This window comes from Geotrypetes seraphini, chromosome 3 (assembly GCF_902459505.1).
Source record: "Geotrypetes seraphini chromosome 3, aGeoSer1.1, whole genome shotgun sequence".
NCBI classification, from domain to species: domain Eukaryota; kingdom Metazoa; phylum Chordata; class Amphibia; order Gymnophiona; family Dermophiidae; genus Geotrypetes; species Geotrypetes seraphini.
The window spans coordinates 131,745,845-131,763,081 of NC_047086.1; the positions used below are offsets into that span (position 1 = coordinate 131,745,845).

At 41.6% G+C, this 17,237-nt stretch overlaps 1 protein-coding gene across 1 annotated transcript in view; it reads left to right on the forward strand.

Annotated features, from left to right (window-relative positions):
* SCARA5 (scavenger receptor class A member 5) overlaps nt 1-17,237 on the forward strand; it is a 426,171-nt gene that overhangs the window by 352,547 nt on the left and 56,387 nt on the right. The window contains exon 7 of the mRNA XM_033939637.1: nt 6,673-6,723. Within this exon, the coding sequence (XP_033795528.1) occupies nt 6,673-6,723 (51 nt within the window). The remainder of the gene's footprint in view (nt 1-6,672; nt 6,724-17,237) is intronic.

The window sequence follows — 17,237 nt, forward strand, 5'->3', positions numbered from 1 at the left end:
CCTTTTTAATTATCAGTTCAGGATATAGGGAGGGGGGTATTTTTATTATTACATATATTATAGATATTTCATATTCTAAATGGAAAATCCAATTACAATCACTGATTGTGATCTGCTGCCTTAAAGTCTCTATGACCTATGTACTTACATAGCCATTAGATGTGTGTTCATTTAGGCCCAGATTCTGTAACTCATGCGTTGGTGCTGGGTACAGAATCGCATCTCTGACAACGGTATTGCATGGACTGGCATTCGGCGGCCTACAGCACCTCCATAAGTGCAATTCTAGCACCGTTGTTATAGGCACTTTAAAACTCAGTTATAAACACCATTAGAATGGTATTTTTAAATGAGTTTGGGCACTGGTTCAAGAATCTAGACCTTAGTGCACAAAACTCTATATAAATCAAAGGCCCCTATTTTAGAAAGTTCTACACATGTAAACTGCAACATTTGCAAAGCGGTGCTGAAAGGTTTTCAGCCCAACCAACTTCCTAAATTCTGAATGTTATTTTGCCACTGTAGCTGAAAAGAGTGTTAGCAGTGCAGCTGAAAAGTGCCAATTGGCAGTATCATAATGCTCTGTTTTGACATTGTTTCAGATCATTGATTGAACCATGTCAACGACAAGTGTGGAATTTTCAAGTGTGGAACTCTGAGCCATCATGAGGTTCCTATTCCTGCAAAAGGAAACTCCAAAGGAAATCCATGAATGTATGATGCAAACATTGAGTGACAAATGCCCATCATATTCCACAGTGAAGAACTGATGTGCAACCTTTCAGTGAGGAGATTTAAAGACCGAAGATGCAGCAAGGTCTGGGAGGCCTGAAACGGTGACAACTCCTGAAATTGTTGACCATGTTCATGAGCTGATTTTGGCAGATCGGCAAATATCAGCTAAAACAATTGCTGAGATACCACAGATATCCAGGGAACATGTTGGGTGAATAATCCACGAGCAGCTGGGTATGCAGAAGCTGTCAGCCAAGTAGGTGCTCAAATGTTTGAATGCTGACGAGAAACAATGCAGAGTGGACATTTCTAAGTTGATTTTGTAGCATTTTCAGCAAGCTGGTGGCAATGTTTAGGAATGACTGTTTACAGCTGAAATATGGTTACACCACTACGATCCTGAGACAAAACAACATTCCATGCAATAGCGGCACTCAGGTTCTCCATGGCCAAGGAAATTCAAGACCCAAAAGTCAACAGGAAAGGTTATGGCCACAGTGTTTTGAGATTAGGAAGGTGTTGTAACGACTATCTTCCATGAGGCCAAACAGTTAATGCAGAATACTGCTGAAACTTGCTGTGCTGATTAAAGGAGACATTGAAAGAAAAAAGATGAAGGAAGCTGTGGAAAGGAGTTTGATTTTGGCAAGACAATGCACCTGCTTACAAGATTGGCAAAACGATGGATGCTTGACACAGTTGGGGTTTCAGTGCAAAGACAATCCACCTTACTCACCAGATCTTGCTCCATCTGACTATTTTATGCTTCCAAACCTTACAAAGAGTTTGAAAGGGTAACAATTTTTGAGTGGTTTAAGGTATTGTAGCAGGAAGTAGTATTTCAGTGATCAGATATCAGAGTATTTTTTGGAAGGGTAACAGAAACTTCAGAAACGATGTGCCATGTGTGTTGAACTTAGGGGTGAATATGTGAAACAACTTGTATCATATCTCCACATCATTCACTTCTTGGCTGGGCTGAGAACTTTTCAGCACCCCTTTGTAGAACCTTGGCAGTATGTGACAGACTGGAGTGGTCCAGTGATGATGTAGGGGTCGGACCATTGTGTGTTGACAGGGCTGTGGGAGAAGGCATATTGAGAATCATACACTTCCCCCTCCCTATTCACGGTTTCGATGTTCGCGGTTTTGATTGTCCGCGGTTCTTTCCCCAGGCCCCCCTCCCCTCAGAATTGTTTGTTGGCATCAGAAAAAAATGGCCCTGGGACTTGGAGGGAGGCGATCAGAGGCGATCGCAAGCAGCAGGGGGAGGCGATTGGAGGCGGAGGGAGGCGATCAGAGGCGATCGCAAGCAGCAGGGGGGGGCAATCGGAGGTGGCGTGGGGGCGATCAGAGCATGGACCTTACCTGGCGGTCTAGCAGTGACATGGGGCAGGAGCGATCTTCCTACACTCCTGCCCCATGCAGAGCCGTGCTGTGAGTTCCCGTGGTCTCACGAGACTACAACAGGGAGTTCCTGTTGTAGTCTCGTGAGACCACGGGAACTCAGCAGCACGACCACCAGGTAAGGTCCGGGGCTGGGTCAGAGCCGGCTAAAAGTTATTCATGATTTTTCCCTATTTGTGGGCCGGCTCTGCCCCTAACCCCCCAAATAGGGAGGGAGAAGTGTATATATGCTGCCTGAAGCCCACCAGAGGAGCCTAGACTCCAATATAACATCTAACAATTTAATGTTTGATTTCAATGAAATTTCCAAGCTTTGTTGGAAAAGGGAAAGTCAAAAGGGAAGCTAAAACTGTTTCTGTGCTAAATTGTGAACACAACCCAGATTGCATTGGATCCAATAATTAATGAAAATCTAAGTATTCTTGTAGTTGATCAGCAGCTATCATCTCTATAATTTTAGTTAAAGTAGGTATATTTGCTGCTGGATGTTAATTTTTACAGTCCTAGATAGCCAAGGTTAAACCTTTCAATAAAATGAAAAAGAACTATCGTCCCCATTTATTCAGGGAATAAACCTTCCTGCAATGATTACTTTACCAAGGACAAAATCCAGTCCAGTAAAAGAATCTGGCAATGCTTTCAATAATGTTGCTGGGCAGGGCTCTAAAATGCAGCAACCCCTTGGAAATGTCTTCACCTAGTTCTGAAATTTTAAATATGATATTGATGAGAGTGATCCCCAGATAAAATCCCCAGAGATCCTCTCACCCTCTACACTTTGTAAAGGAAATAGTCTTATTTTGTTTCAATATTTTATGATTGTACACTGCCTTAATCTGCAAAGCCAGTAATGGCAGTATCCTCTATTATAAAATCCTAAGCGCGCATGCGCACTTAGGACGGCGTGTTTCCTGACAGTGTGCTGTGTCTCTCCATGTCAAATTCCATTTTCAAACACGGAGGCAGGAAACACACTGGCGACTCCCCCCGCCCCCTCCTCACTCACCGCCAGAGAAACCTCCATAGGCGTCGGAACGGGGGGGGCACAGGCGCCCTTGCCGGCATCTACTTCTCCCCCTCACCTGCTCACCCGCCCACCGTGTTTAACTTCAAAGAAAAGCACTGCGCCGTGTTGCCGCTGGCCTCGCCGTCTTCTCTCTACTGTGGCCCGCCCTCTGACAACTTCCTGTTTCCGCTAGGGCTGGCCACAGTGGACAGAAGACGCCGAGGCCAGCAACAACGCGGTGCTGCGCTTTTTCTTTTTAAGTTAAACACTGGGTGGGGTGGGTGGAACAGTTTTGAACTGGATTTGCTCCTTCCTGATGAAAAGATGGGAGAAGGGGGCTGGGGGTAAAAATGGGTTTGGAGCTGGGGCTGAAAATAGGGGACTTTACTAGGGGAAGGAGGCTTTACTAGCACCCGTTAATGTAACGGGCTTAAACACTAGTACAGTATAAAGTCTAAATAAACATAAACATAAAATATAAAGAGTAAAAACATAATTAAGCGCTTATTATAGTCCTCTACTATAGGAGAGAAGTTTTTATTATGTTTATATTAGACCAAAAGTGCATTTTACTGAATCAGAAGATTCAAGAACCACCCAATATTACACAGAAAGCCTACTTTATGAAATGATGTTAGGAAAGCTCCATATCAGCTGAACCCTTGCCAGCAAATGGAGAAACTATCAAATATGTGGGGACCCAGGTGGGAGACAATGCATCAGAGAACATGCAGTTGTATTCAGAATTATTGAGCTTGAAAGATGATTGGGTCTGCGCTTTGTCACCCTTGGAGGATGTAAGAGTCAACACTGTCCAGGAGAGGGGTTAACTTGCTTCATTGGTGGGGGGGGGGGAGGAAGAAAATGGAAAATAAAGGCTGACCAGTACTGGTATGTTCTATTGTGTAATGAATGTATTATTGAACAATATTTTTAACTTAAGTTATAGGCACTGTTGTAGCAATTGTTTTGCAAGTATTGTATTAATTCATTTTGTTCCAATAAAAATACATTTTGGGAAAAAAGTACATCTCTTCCTGGTACCACATGTACTTCTTTGCAAGGAACGGATGAGGTAATTATATGTGACTAAAAAAGTTTATAACCCTGCCCCCATCAGGTGGCCAATAATAAGAAAGTGCCAAAATAAAGGCTCCTGCCTTAATGTTGTCAAATATTACAATACGAAATAAGGTTTGGACTATTTGTTGGTTATTTTGGGGGGTATCCTTTTTCTCTTTTTATTTTTTATGTAATATAGGCTGGCTTTTGTCAAGCTGAGCTAGAGGTTTTTAGCGCAGGCCATCAGAGCACTTACCTATGAGCGTCAGAGCACTCACCTCGCTGGTTCACGCTAAAAACCTCTAGCGCAGCTTGATAAAAGATAGTTCTCTTCTTTGACTTTGGAAATATGGTACTTATGTGAGAATTTATGTGTGATTATTGCTAATTAGATTTTTTTTTAAAAATTACTTGGTTTTCTTTGCACAGGTTCAGCTTTATGAAATACAAGGGTGCTTTGGAGAAAATTATAATCAAGATGAGCTACTGTTAAGATGTGTTATTTTACTGTTTACCCCAGTTATTAGTAACTAGCTCCCCATTTTACAAAACTGTAGTGCAGATTTTAGTACCAACCACGGCGATGAACAGCTCTGACACTCACCATGAGTGCGGATGGCGCTAAAAACCACACTACAGTTTTGTAAAAGTGGGGATAGGTCTAACTGAATAAAATGGGACCTGTGCTAAATTAGCAGGAGTTGGAGGGTTGCAGGAAATTCATCATGTAACATTGAGGTTTAATGCACCTTAAGGGAATTAGCACACGTTAAACACTAAGGGCCAGATTCTATAAAAGGCACTGAGTTTGGCACAGTAGTTACCATTTGTGTGCCTATGTTCTCTATAAAACTAATAAATTTGTTGAACTGAAAAAGAGAAAAAAAAATGGCACTATTCATAGAATCATACCTATCGGTATCTAAGCATCCTAGACATAGGCACCGCTCCATTAGGCTAGCTTTTCATTTGCCTAATTTGGCAGTGCCTAGGTCGGATGCCTAATGACACCTATATCAACCACACCTATTCTCTGCTTAAAATTATGCCTGCTTTTAAACATATCAGCAAAAGAACACATATTGCAAAGCTCAGTCAGCAACTACTTAATAATCTTAACGATTTTATAAAATAGAAAATTAAAACTAAAGATTAATTATAAGCATAAGAAAAAAAAGAGTAGGTGTAACAGGACAAATGAGGATTGCAGCCGTGGGGTGTTATGCTACACCAACGGCAATCTGAAGATCCCGTACACATTAAGTGTTATATAGGTATAAATCCCTGTTACAGCTTAACGCTTGAATGTGTAGAAGTTTGTTGCTTTTAAACATAGGCATTTTTAGGCATCCCTAGGTGTTGGATGGCACCTCTACTTAGGCCTCACTAGGCATCCTAAGAGTTTGGCGCCAAACTCTTAAATTGCTTAATTTTGTTTTTTTTTTTTGATTGGTCAATTACCATGCCAATTTAAAAAATTAAGTTTGGTGCGGATCCCAAACTTAGTATCATTAGGCGGCTGTGATTAAGGCGCCTAACGGTGTCGAAATATGGTGCTATTTATAGAATATGGCCGTGAGGCCCTTAATCTATAAAAGACACCTACTGATCTAAGTGCCTAACTTAATTTTTTTTCATTGGCTTGACACTGATAATTGAAAGCATCATTAAAAACTGATTAAAACAATTTTAAAAATTAATTATCCAGTAGGCGTCTACACCAAGGCGTCTACACCATGGTTAGGGGGTGGAGTTTTGGCATGGATTGAGTTAGGCACTGGTAGACGTCTATCTTGGGCACCAGTATATTAGCCCAAGAAAGCCCTGGCTTAATATACCAGCGCCTAAGATATTATGATGCCTACCAGTGCCTAAATTGATTCAGGTGCCGCTAGGTGTGATTCTACAAATGGTTCTTATCTTTAATTGACTTGCAGTAGGAGCTGCTTTGCTAGGCATCTCCTGAGTTAGGTGTCGTTTATAGAATTTGGTCCTATAAGCCCATAGGTATAAAATGGATTTTAGAATTTAGCATATGCTAATTCTCTTAATGCGTGTTAAAGGTGTTTGAAGCCTTAATGCTGCTTGATGGCTTTCGCCCTTCATAGTACAATAATGGTAGCTCATGTTGATAACTACACCTTTAGTTGCGTGTCTCACACTCTGATTTTTTTTTCTTCACTCATTTATCTAAATTTGCAGATGAAGGAGTCACCTACTTTGAACCTTCGAGGATAATCTCAAAATCCTTCCTTCAATGTATGCAGTTTTGTACATGCTTGCTTTTCCTAACCTTGCTAAGATCAGCAAAACACGTTTGTGTTTGAGAACTGTTCATAAATTGCTGATTTATTCCAGGTGGTTCATTAGCAGTTGCTTTCAACAATAAATATATAATTGCTGATTCATGCAATTAACGCACATTGCCTCAGTAATAATGCTTACATTCTTCTACCTGCCAGGGGATCGAGGTCCCAAGGGAGACCGAGGTGAAAAAGGCAGTACTAGCGCTGGTAAGAAAGCATCTATTCTTTCTTTCTCTCACCACAAGTATTGGGTAAAAACTTTTGTATGCATCCATCAATTCTGGCACATGTAAAGTAAAACCAGCGTGATGTGTATTCTATCTAGGAGGTAATGCATTACAGTCATGTAAGAAATGTATGCTGTATATATTATAATCTGACTTGCCCAATATACACATTCTTTGCCCTTGTTGAAGGGCACTCTAAAGCTCCCTGGGTTGAAATTATTCAGTGTGTAAATAATATGAACAAATAATTGTTTCTTTTTAGCTATCATTATATCCAGGATTATTCACATGATTAAAGTCTCCTACCATGTGAAATTATGGTCTGAGTAAAAGCCTGCCTCCCTCTGGACCACATCCTGAGAAGCCTTGGGAAGACCCACCTTCTTTCCCAACCACCCATCTTGCCCCCTTCTACACTCCAATTATGGATGTAGAATAAACTTGCCTGGACTTCCTTTCTTCTCATGATATTCTTGAACAGCTTCAATCAGGCTTTTGCCCTCTCCATTCTAAGGAAACTGCCCTTGCTAAAGTCTCTAATGACCTGTTCCATGTCAAATCCAATGGCCTCTACTCTGTCTTCATCCTTCTTGATGTCTGCTGCCTTTGATACTGTTGACCACCACCGTCTCCTCAACACGCTATCCTCATTGGGATTCCAGGATTCTGTTCTCTCCTGGTTTTCTTCTTATCTCTCCCATCGCACTTTCAGTGTTTGTTATGGTGGATCCTCCTCTGCTGCAAAACAAAAAGAATCCAACAAACTCTGCAGTGTACAAAACAACAAGGAAAAACAAACAGAAACTGCAGGCTATGTACAAGGTGCAGGAAAAAATTTATTATTCTAATATTTAAATGCAGTAATATACAACCTTATTATCAACCAAAGGACCCGACACGGGCCGTGTTTCGGACAACACCTTCCTCAGGGGTCCTATTAAATATAGATACCAGTCCATGAAATTATTTAATTAACATTTGAAAATTCTATATGACAAAACAGAATGGTGTTATATTATTGTTCCATGGATAACTTTCTCCTCCTCCCTATCTCGTTAGCTCACAACCTCGGGGTGATCTTTGACTCCTCTCTCTCCTTTTCCGCTCAGATCGAACAAACTGCTAAAACCTGTCACTTCCTCCTCTATAATATTACCAAAATCTGACCTCTTCTCTCCAAGCACACTACCAAAACCCTTGAAGTTTGCAGGTGAGGGCAGTGTTTATACCTGCATAAAATGAGTTACAATAGTCCAATTGAGACAGTACTAGCATCTGTGTTAGTATAATGAAGTGATGACTGTGGAAGAAAGGTCTGATCGGTCGGAATTGTCTCATCAAGTTTTCAAGTTTCAAGTTTATATTAAAATTTAATTATTTCGCTTATCAAGTTTCTAAGCAAGATTACAATTAAAATATAAGGGGTCAAAATAAACGCCAATAGCAATACAAATAATTACAAAAGAGAGATAAAACAACATTAAATTAATGGCATAGAAACATAGAAAGATGACGGCAGAAAAGGGCCAAGGCCCATCAAGTCTGCCCACTCTATAGACCCTCCCCTTAAGATTAGCCAATGGCGTACATGGTACTATATAGTCTAGACTGGACTGACAGGAAACAGTAGGTAAATGGGGAAGAAATACAATTGAAAAGCAAAGAAAAACATTGAAGGGAAGAACACAAAGAGGGTAAATACTGCCACTTATTTCTTTGGATAAATTGTTGCGAGAAGGAATAAAAGGGATTAGATATTAAAGGTTCTTTGAACAAATAGCTCTTTAGATGACACTTAAAGTGGTCTAAGTTATTTTCTTCTCGAACAAAAGCAGGTAGAGTATTCCAGAGTAGAAGGTTTTTATTCCTATGTTGGAGATCTGGGGTTCATAGGAAAGAGTTGCGTCTAGGATGACCCTGAGTGTTTTGGAGTTTTTGTCAATTTCTAGTTCATTTCCTGTGGATAAGGTGACGGCTGCAGGCACTGTTTGCTGGTAACTGTGAAACCACGGTGCTTTTGTTTTTGCTGTGTTTGGTTTGAGCTTTTTGAGTGTGGCCCACATTTTTATCTTTCCTATGTTGTTGGCGATTCTCTGCGGGATGTCTTTGGAGTTCTATTGGGATGAGGAGGAATATGTCATCGGTGCAGGATAGTAGGCTTTCATTATTGTTGAAAGGAATGTTTCCTAGGGAACTCATGAATACTACTAGGTTTCCTCCTGGATACAGCTAGACAACACCTCAGCACTGGTAAAAAAAAAATGCTGATTATACAACTGGATCTCACCGCAGCATTTGACGTGGTGGACCACAATATCCTACTACAAATACTAGATACAATAGGAATCACAGACAAGGTACACACATGGTTTCAAGGGTTCCTACAATCCAGAACTTACAGAGTAAAGTTGAAGAAAGAAAAATCAGAACCATGGTCCAACCCCTGCAGCGTACCCCAAGGATCTCCACTATCCCCAACTCTCTTCAATCTCTACATTGCATCCCTCAGCACCTGCCTGGACAAATTAGGCTTAACCTCCTATAGCTATGCAGACAACATCACCATTCTCCTTCCTTTTGACCAACTAACATCCTCCATGACAGACACACTACACAGGACACTCGAAACAGTAGCAACATGGATGAAAAATCACAAACTGAAACTGAACCGAGACAAAACAAAATTCATTCTCCTCGAAAATAATAAAATCCCAACTATAACAAATCTAGTAACAAACTCAATCACATACCCCATACAACCCACTCTAAAACTTCTAGGAATGACAATAGACAGATGCTGTACTATGTAACCACAAATCAACAAAACAATACAAAAATAATTTGTGGTCATGAGAAACTTAAGGCAAGTTTGAAAATTCTTTGACAGAACACAATTCCAGCTTTTGGTCCAAACACTAGTACTAGGTCTTCTAGACTACTGCAACATACTCATCTCCCCTGCACCACAATCATGATAAAACAACTACAAACAGTTCAAAACACAGCGCTAAGACTTATCTATTCACTGAGGAAACACAACCACATCACGGTGGCATACCTCAATTCACACTGGCTCCCAATACAAGCAAGAGTACAATTCAAATTCTACTGCCTACTATTTAAAACCATAAATGGAGATAGCCCAGCCTACTCAAACAACCGCCTAATCTAAACTACCTCAACCAGAGACAGGAGAACTCACAAACCATTCACGCATCCCCCAATCAAAGGCGTCAAACGAAAAAACTGTATGATGGTCTTCTAGCCACACAATCAGCAAAATTAGACTGCCAACTCACCAATTTACTGATAACGACTCCAAACTACAAATCGTTCAGAAAAGAAATAAAAACCATCCTAATCCTTAAAGACAAACTAACACCGCAAGACTGATCTCAATTCTCTGAAGCACCTCGCTCTACTCTTCAATTCCTATTTTGTAATTCGCCTTGAACCGCAAAGTATTGGCGAAATAGAATCACTAATGTAATGTAATATGTTGTAAAGTATTGGGGAGAAGGGGGATCCTTGGGGAACACCACAGAATGCCTGCCAATTTTTTGAGAATTCATCTCTTTTCGGACAAGGTAACTCCTATTCTGTAGGAAGTCTTTGAACCAGTTGTGTAATGTGCCCATTATGCCTATTTCACTGAGTGTGTTTAGGAGTAGTTGGTCATTGACGCAGTCAAAAGCTGCAGAAATATTTAATTGGAGAAGGATGGCTTGTTGTCCTTTGCTTAGTAGTTGCTTGACTTGGGTTGTCAAGGTTAGCAGGAGCAGCTCCATGCTGTGTTGTAGACGAAATAGGAATTGAGTGTGATGAAGGCAGGAGTGTTTTTCGATATAGGTTGAGAGTTGTTTACTCACATGTGTTTCTAAAAGTTTGGTGAATATCGGAATGCTGGCTATAGGCCTGTAATTCGCAGGATTTGTTAGGTCAGTGTTTGAGGTCTTGGAAATTGGCATCAGTGCAATCTGACCCATTTGGGGTGGGAGTTGGCCTTGGCAGAGTAACCCATTCAAAAGTTGAGTGAGCCAGGCAGTTATGTAATCCAGGGCACTGGCTAGTAACCAGCCGGGGCATTTATCAAGGATACTGCTTTGTGAAGAGAGTTTCTTTAGGAATTTATCTGTGTCAGAATTTTCTAGTGGAGAAAATATGTTCCAGATTAGGTCAGCAGCACGGGGGTCGGAGAACTTTTGTGGTGGTGAGTGAATTGGGGCTGCTGAGATAGAAGCAGTCTTGACTTCTTGTTGTATGGTCTTTATCTCATTGGAAAAAATGGTCGGTGTGGATTTGGGCGTTGGGTTGTGAGATTTTTTTCAGACAAGCCTTTTGTCAGGGAGTTTAGTCATGGTACATAGTAAGCGGAAGTTTTTTTATGTTGAAGTTGCCAGTTTCAATTTCTTGTGCAGGGTGGGCTTTTTTTGCCTCAGCAATGTTGTATTTGTATTTGTTGATTGCAACCCTCCATACTGCTTTGTGTTCAGGTAGGTTACTTTTTTGCCATTTCCTCTCAAGTTTGTGGCAGGTTTGTTTTTCTGCTTTTAAGGTGGTTGTGAGCCAAGGGGAGGTCTGTGCAGCTCTTGTGTTGCGGTAGCATAGAGGGGCTTGTATGTTCAATGTGTGTTCAACTGCTTTGTTCCAGGTGGTCAGCATTGTGTCTAGCATTACAGACATTTTGTTCCAGAACTGAGTGGGGCTAATTTTGCCTCTTATAAGTGTTTTTGTGGGGGATTTTTTTATGGGAATCTTACTCAAATTTAGGTGGCGATTGAAGGACAATAAGTAGTGGTCAAACCAGGGGACTGGAGACCAGTCTGTGTCTGAGATGAGGTCAGAGGGATTGGAAGCAATTATGTCAAGAATATGCCCTTTTTTGTGTGTGGGACCTGAGGGTTTTAGGTCTAGTTGGGTGTGATTGAGGAAGATTTTTACTCTGCTGGCAGAGACATTGTCTTGTAGTTCTAATGTAGTTTACATCGTCAATGATGATTAGTCATGTAAATTGGCATCTCCATTTGAGATAAGATCTTGTAGCTTGGAGTCGTTGGCTAATTGAGGTCCAGGGAGACAGTAAACTAATATGATACCAATGCTGCTGGAGTAAGTGTTGGCTTCGGTTTCCAGTTTTCATGCCATATATTTAAAGTCAGGCTGGATTGAGGAGTCAGCTAAGGTGGTGTTGAAGGAGCTTTTGTAGATTGCTGCCAGACCATCTCCTTGCTTTCCAGGTCTGGGCATTTGGATAATACTGTAACAAGGGGAATATAGGTGGGTCAGTTCTGGGCTGGTTTTGCCCTTAAGCCAGGTTGCTGAGAAGAAGGTAAGGCCAAGATCATTCGTAGCTATTAGTTCGTACTCTGACATACTTCGCATAAGTATCCAATGGAAAAATTTGGGAAGAGCTTGAGTGCCACCCGGATGCAGATTATCTTATTCTTTATGGAACAAGAGATCAGACAACTCTGAAAGGTCTCAGTCAGAAGAAGGATGCAGCCATGGAATTACCTAGTTTTCCAAGTACTGCTGAATGGGATAGTACAGATGAGTCCTGGCAGGAAAGATAGAAAAGAACATAAAACAACAAGGGAAACACCAAAAAATGACAAAACTATTTCTAAATGCACAAACTCCCAACTATGCCAAATTATACTTGTAATGAAAAAGGCTATCACCGTTTACACTTTGCATCACTTGGAAAGCTGAGCCCACCACCATTTACAGACATATGTAAAAACATAACACATTGAGTCACGTGAACTCGTGGCAGCCATTTTTGATCATGGCTCTGCATGGGGCAGGAGTGTAGGAAGATCCGCTTCACTGCTAGACCACCATGCTTTAAAAGTAAGGTGTGGAGAGGTCTGGGAAGCAGGAGGGAGGGATGGTGGTTTAGAGCCTGGCGAATAACCGAATTTGCAAATCCTAAACTCGCGAAAATGGAGAGAAGAGTGTAGTATATCAAGAATCTAATAAACAAAAAGATAAATAATATTGAATAGGAATAGCCTAGTACAGGGGTGAGCAACTCCGGTCCTCGAGGGCCGGAATCTAATCGCGTTTTCAGGATTTCCACAATGAATATGCATTGAAAGCAGTGCATGCAAATAGATCTCATTCATATTCATTGGGAAAATCCTGAAAACCCGACTGGATTCCGGCCCTCGAGGACCAAAGTTGCCCACCACTGGCCTAGTGGTTAGAGCACCAGGCTGACAACCATGGAAGCCCAGTTCAAATCCTTCTGCTGCTCTTTGTGACTTCAGGCAAGTTGTTTAATCCTTCATTGCCTCAGATAGAAATTTGGGGCCCTTTTACTAAGTGACGGTAAGCACTAACTCGTGCTTACTACCGCTTCAAAACAACGCTAGCAGGCCACGCTCAGGAGCCACATGCTAACTGCAGGTTTAGTGCGTGCCACTCACATGCTAAAAAATACATTTTATTTTTTAGAGTGGAGGAGTGGTTTGAGGTGGAGAGTAGGCGTGCTGTGTATTTATGGGTTAGCATGTGGGCATTAGTGCGTGCTGACCGATTAGTGCAGTATTCGCCTAGGATCTGTTACCACCTACAAAATAGATGATAGTAATGGCTCACACCCTAATGGCTATGGGCTAATTTCAAAATTAGTGCGTGGCCATTAATAGGGAAAACCAAATTACAGCCATTTTAGAATCATGCTAAAAAGTAGCTTGAGCACATATGAGGGGCCGCTGAAAAGTTCTCAGCCCAACTAACAAAGTTGGGGCAGTCTCCATCAAGGGCTATATACTTAGTCCAATTATTTTCCACTTCTTTCATTCCGTATTTTTCCGAAGGAACAAAAAAAGTAGAAAATCATTGGACTAAGCATATAGCCCTGGATGGAGACTGGCCTAACTTTGTTGGTTGAGCTGAGAACTTTTCAGTGGCCCCTTGTAAGTAACCCACACGCTAAAAACAGCGCAGGCCACTTTTCAGTGCAACTTAGTAGAAGGGCCCCTTAGATTGTGAGCCCTCAGAGGACAGGGAAATACTTAGTATATACCTATATGTCACTAACTTTGAGCTACTACTGAATAAGGTGTGAGCTAAATCCATATAACTAGGAGGGGGAAGTTATCAATATGGGCCTACTATTAACACAGACTATTTTACTGTTAACATGGATTAATAATTAGGTTTCATTGCATAAAATGGAGCCTAAGCTAAAAGAGTTCAAGTTCTGGTAAAAATAAATCTTCCTAATGGTAGCCTAAGTTGATAACTCCCTCACCCCCCCATGTAAATAAAACCAGAAATGGCGCTGCAGGAAGAGCATTACAAAATCTCAGGTTTGGGGGTCTCTTTTTTATTTCAGCCGGAAGTGCTGTTTACCAAAAAATAAAAAAGTACCTTTGAAGCTGAATTTCTATTCAGTATTGATTGTAAATCATTGCAAGTTAAGATGTTGGGTTTTTTAAAAAAAAAACTTTCCTGCTCAGTACATTTTGTAATTAATCAAGTGGAACATGCTAGTACATACATCATCTCTAGCCCTGTGTCAACAAGGTTTATTCATCCCTGTTCCATATAATCATTCCCCTGCCAAGGCAGAATATGAGGGGGTCGCTGAAAAGTTCTCAGCCCAATTAAGAGAATGATGTGGAGCCATGAAACGTACACGTTATTCCACACTTTACTTGACACTTTTCATTTCATTTCATATCATTGAAACAAAAAGTGTCAAGAAAAGTGTGGAATAACTTGTACGTTTCATGGCGCCACATCATTCTCTTTTTGGTTGGGCTGAGAACTTTTCAGCGGCCCCCTTGTATAATAGCAAAGCATGGTGTGCTCTTTAATAGGTTTGTTGCTATAGTTCCTCTTGTTTGAGCAATTATAATCATACCAGTGAGAGATCTCTGGAAAGAAAGTTAACCACATTCTTATTCAGATACTGGATTACATAATTCTTTGAAATGCGTTCTTGTGGTCTGGCTAATGCATTCATTTTTTTTTTTCACGCATACATAAATATATCAATTACAAAGATTTTAACAATAATTCTTTGTTTTACTAGGACAGAACCAGTAAATAGTAGCTTAAATGTTAATCTGAGACTTGGAAAAGGTAAAGGGCAGCAGGAAAACAAATTAAACATGTTACACATAAAACTGAATAATGACAATTTGAATCTTTGACAAACAATGTTAAATTAATTGTGCAGTGTTATACTACATTCTCCTAGTGGAATCATTTCTCAATTATATGAGACCAATATTCAGTCAGTAATAAGGCCCAGATTCTATAAATGACACCTAAAGTTAGACACCTAGCTTAGTTGGGGCTGATAATTGGCAATTAACAACTTGTGATTGATGTTAATTACATGGTAGGTGCCTAAATTGGTAGGCGGCTAGACCAAGGAACATACCAGAAAGTAGGCATAATTAGGGGGGGGGGTGGATTGTTTTATATTTTGGTGCCTGTTATGGATTTAGGTGCCAGTATTTAGGCCAAGATAACCTTGGCATAAATAACGTGTGTCTACGTTTAGAATGCTTATGGACGCTTAAGCCCATTTTAGGCACCCCTGGGTATGTGCCTAACTTTTATAGAATGAAGCCTAAGCACCACATTATTTCGCGCCTAAGTTTTAGGCACCATTTATACAATCAGGTCCTACGAATAACCAGTCTGCATTCACTAGAGGCAGTTTTGTCAGTCAAATCTGATCAATTTCTTTGACGGGGTGACCAGAGAATTAGGAAGGGGGAGTGCACTAGATGTGGTGTATTTCGATTTTAGCAAAGCCCTTGACAGCATTCCACACAGGTGTCTAATAAATAAACTGAGGGCCCTCAGTATGGGCCCCAAAGTGACAGACTGGGTCAGGGACTGGTTTGAGTGGAAGGTGACAGAGGGTAGTGGTCAATGGAGATTGTTCTGAGGAAAGGGATATCACTAGTGGTGTACCTCAAGATTCGGTTCATGGGCCTTTTCTTTTTAACATTTTTGTAAGCAATATTGCTGAAGGACATAATATTTGCCTCTTTGTGGATGATACCAAAATCAACAATAGATGGTGTGAATAACATGAGAGAGGACCTAGCGAAGCTTGAAAAAAGGGTCTGAAATTTGGCAGCTAAGATTTAATGCAAGATCATGCATTTGGGATGCAAAGAACCCAAGGAAATGGCACAGTTTAGAGGGTGAATAACTTTTATGCATGAAAGAGAAGCAAGACTTGAATATGATAGTATGTGATGATCTTAAGGTGGTCAAACAACGGTGAAAGCTAGAAGGATGCTAGGGTACACAGGGAGAGGAATGGCCAGTAGGTAAAAGGAGGTATTGATGCCCCTTTATAAGACTCTGGTCAGACCTCATTTAGAATATTGTGTACAATTATGGGAGACTGCACCTTCAAAAAGATATAAACAAGATGAAGTTGGTCCAGATGATGCTGCTAAAATGGTTGGTGGTCTTTATCATAAGGTGTATGGAGACAGACTTAAAAATCTTAATATGTATACTTTGGAGGAAAGGTGGGAGAGGGGATGTTTAAATAACTTTGTGGCATAAATGAACAAGAGGCAAATCTCTTTTATTTGAAAGGAAGCTCAGGAATGAGAGGGCATAGGGTGAAGTTAAGAGGTGACAGGCTCAGGAATAATCTAAGGAATTACTTTTTTATAGAAAGGGTGGTGGATTCATGGAATAGTCTCCCAGTAGAGATGGTAGAGACAAAGACTGTGTCTGAATTCAAGAGAGTGTGGGACATGCAAGTGGGATTAGAGAGCTGCACGGGAACGGGGACGACAGGAATCCCGCGGGACCCATGGGGATCCCGCGGGTTCCCCCTTTGGGTCATGGGGATCCAATGGGGACGCCCCCTAGGGTCGTGGGGATCCTGTGGGGACGCCTCCGAGGGTCGCGGGGTTCCTGCAGGGTTGGATGCGAGGCTCGTCTTCTCCATACCTGCCCTGTCGCAGCACACAGCCGATCGGAATGGAAGTCTTCCATGATGTCAGCGCTGACGTTGGAGGGAGGTCTTAAGCAAAGCCCTCCCTCCCTCCGACGTCAGCGCTGACATTGGGAAGACTTCCATTCTGATCGGCTGTGTGCTGCGTTCGGCAGTGGCGTACCAAGGGGGGGCAGGGAGGGCGGTCCGCTCAGGGTGCAGCCATAGGGGGGGTGCACAGCCGGCCAGGTCCCCTTACCTTTGTGGCGCTTCCTCCGACCGACCGACAACAGGCCCGGTCCGACAAACCTCCCTGTCCTGTAGCCGCGAATCTAAATTACTTTCTTACAGCAGCTTCAATACTTCAGCTGCTGTAAGAAGGTAATTTAGATTTGCGGCTATAGGGCAGGGAGGTTTGTCGGACCGGGCCTGTTCTGTTGTCAGTCGGGCGGGGAAGCGCCACAAAGGTAAGGGGCAGGGAGGGAGAAAGGGAGGAAAGGTGGAGTGGAGAGGAAAAGACGCTTAAGGTAAAACTGAGGGGGGAGAAGGACATTGAAAGCACT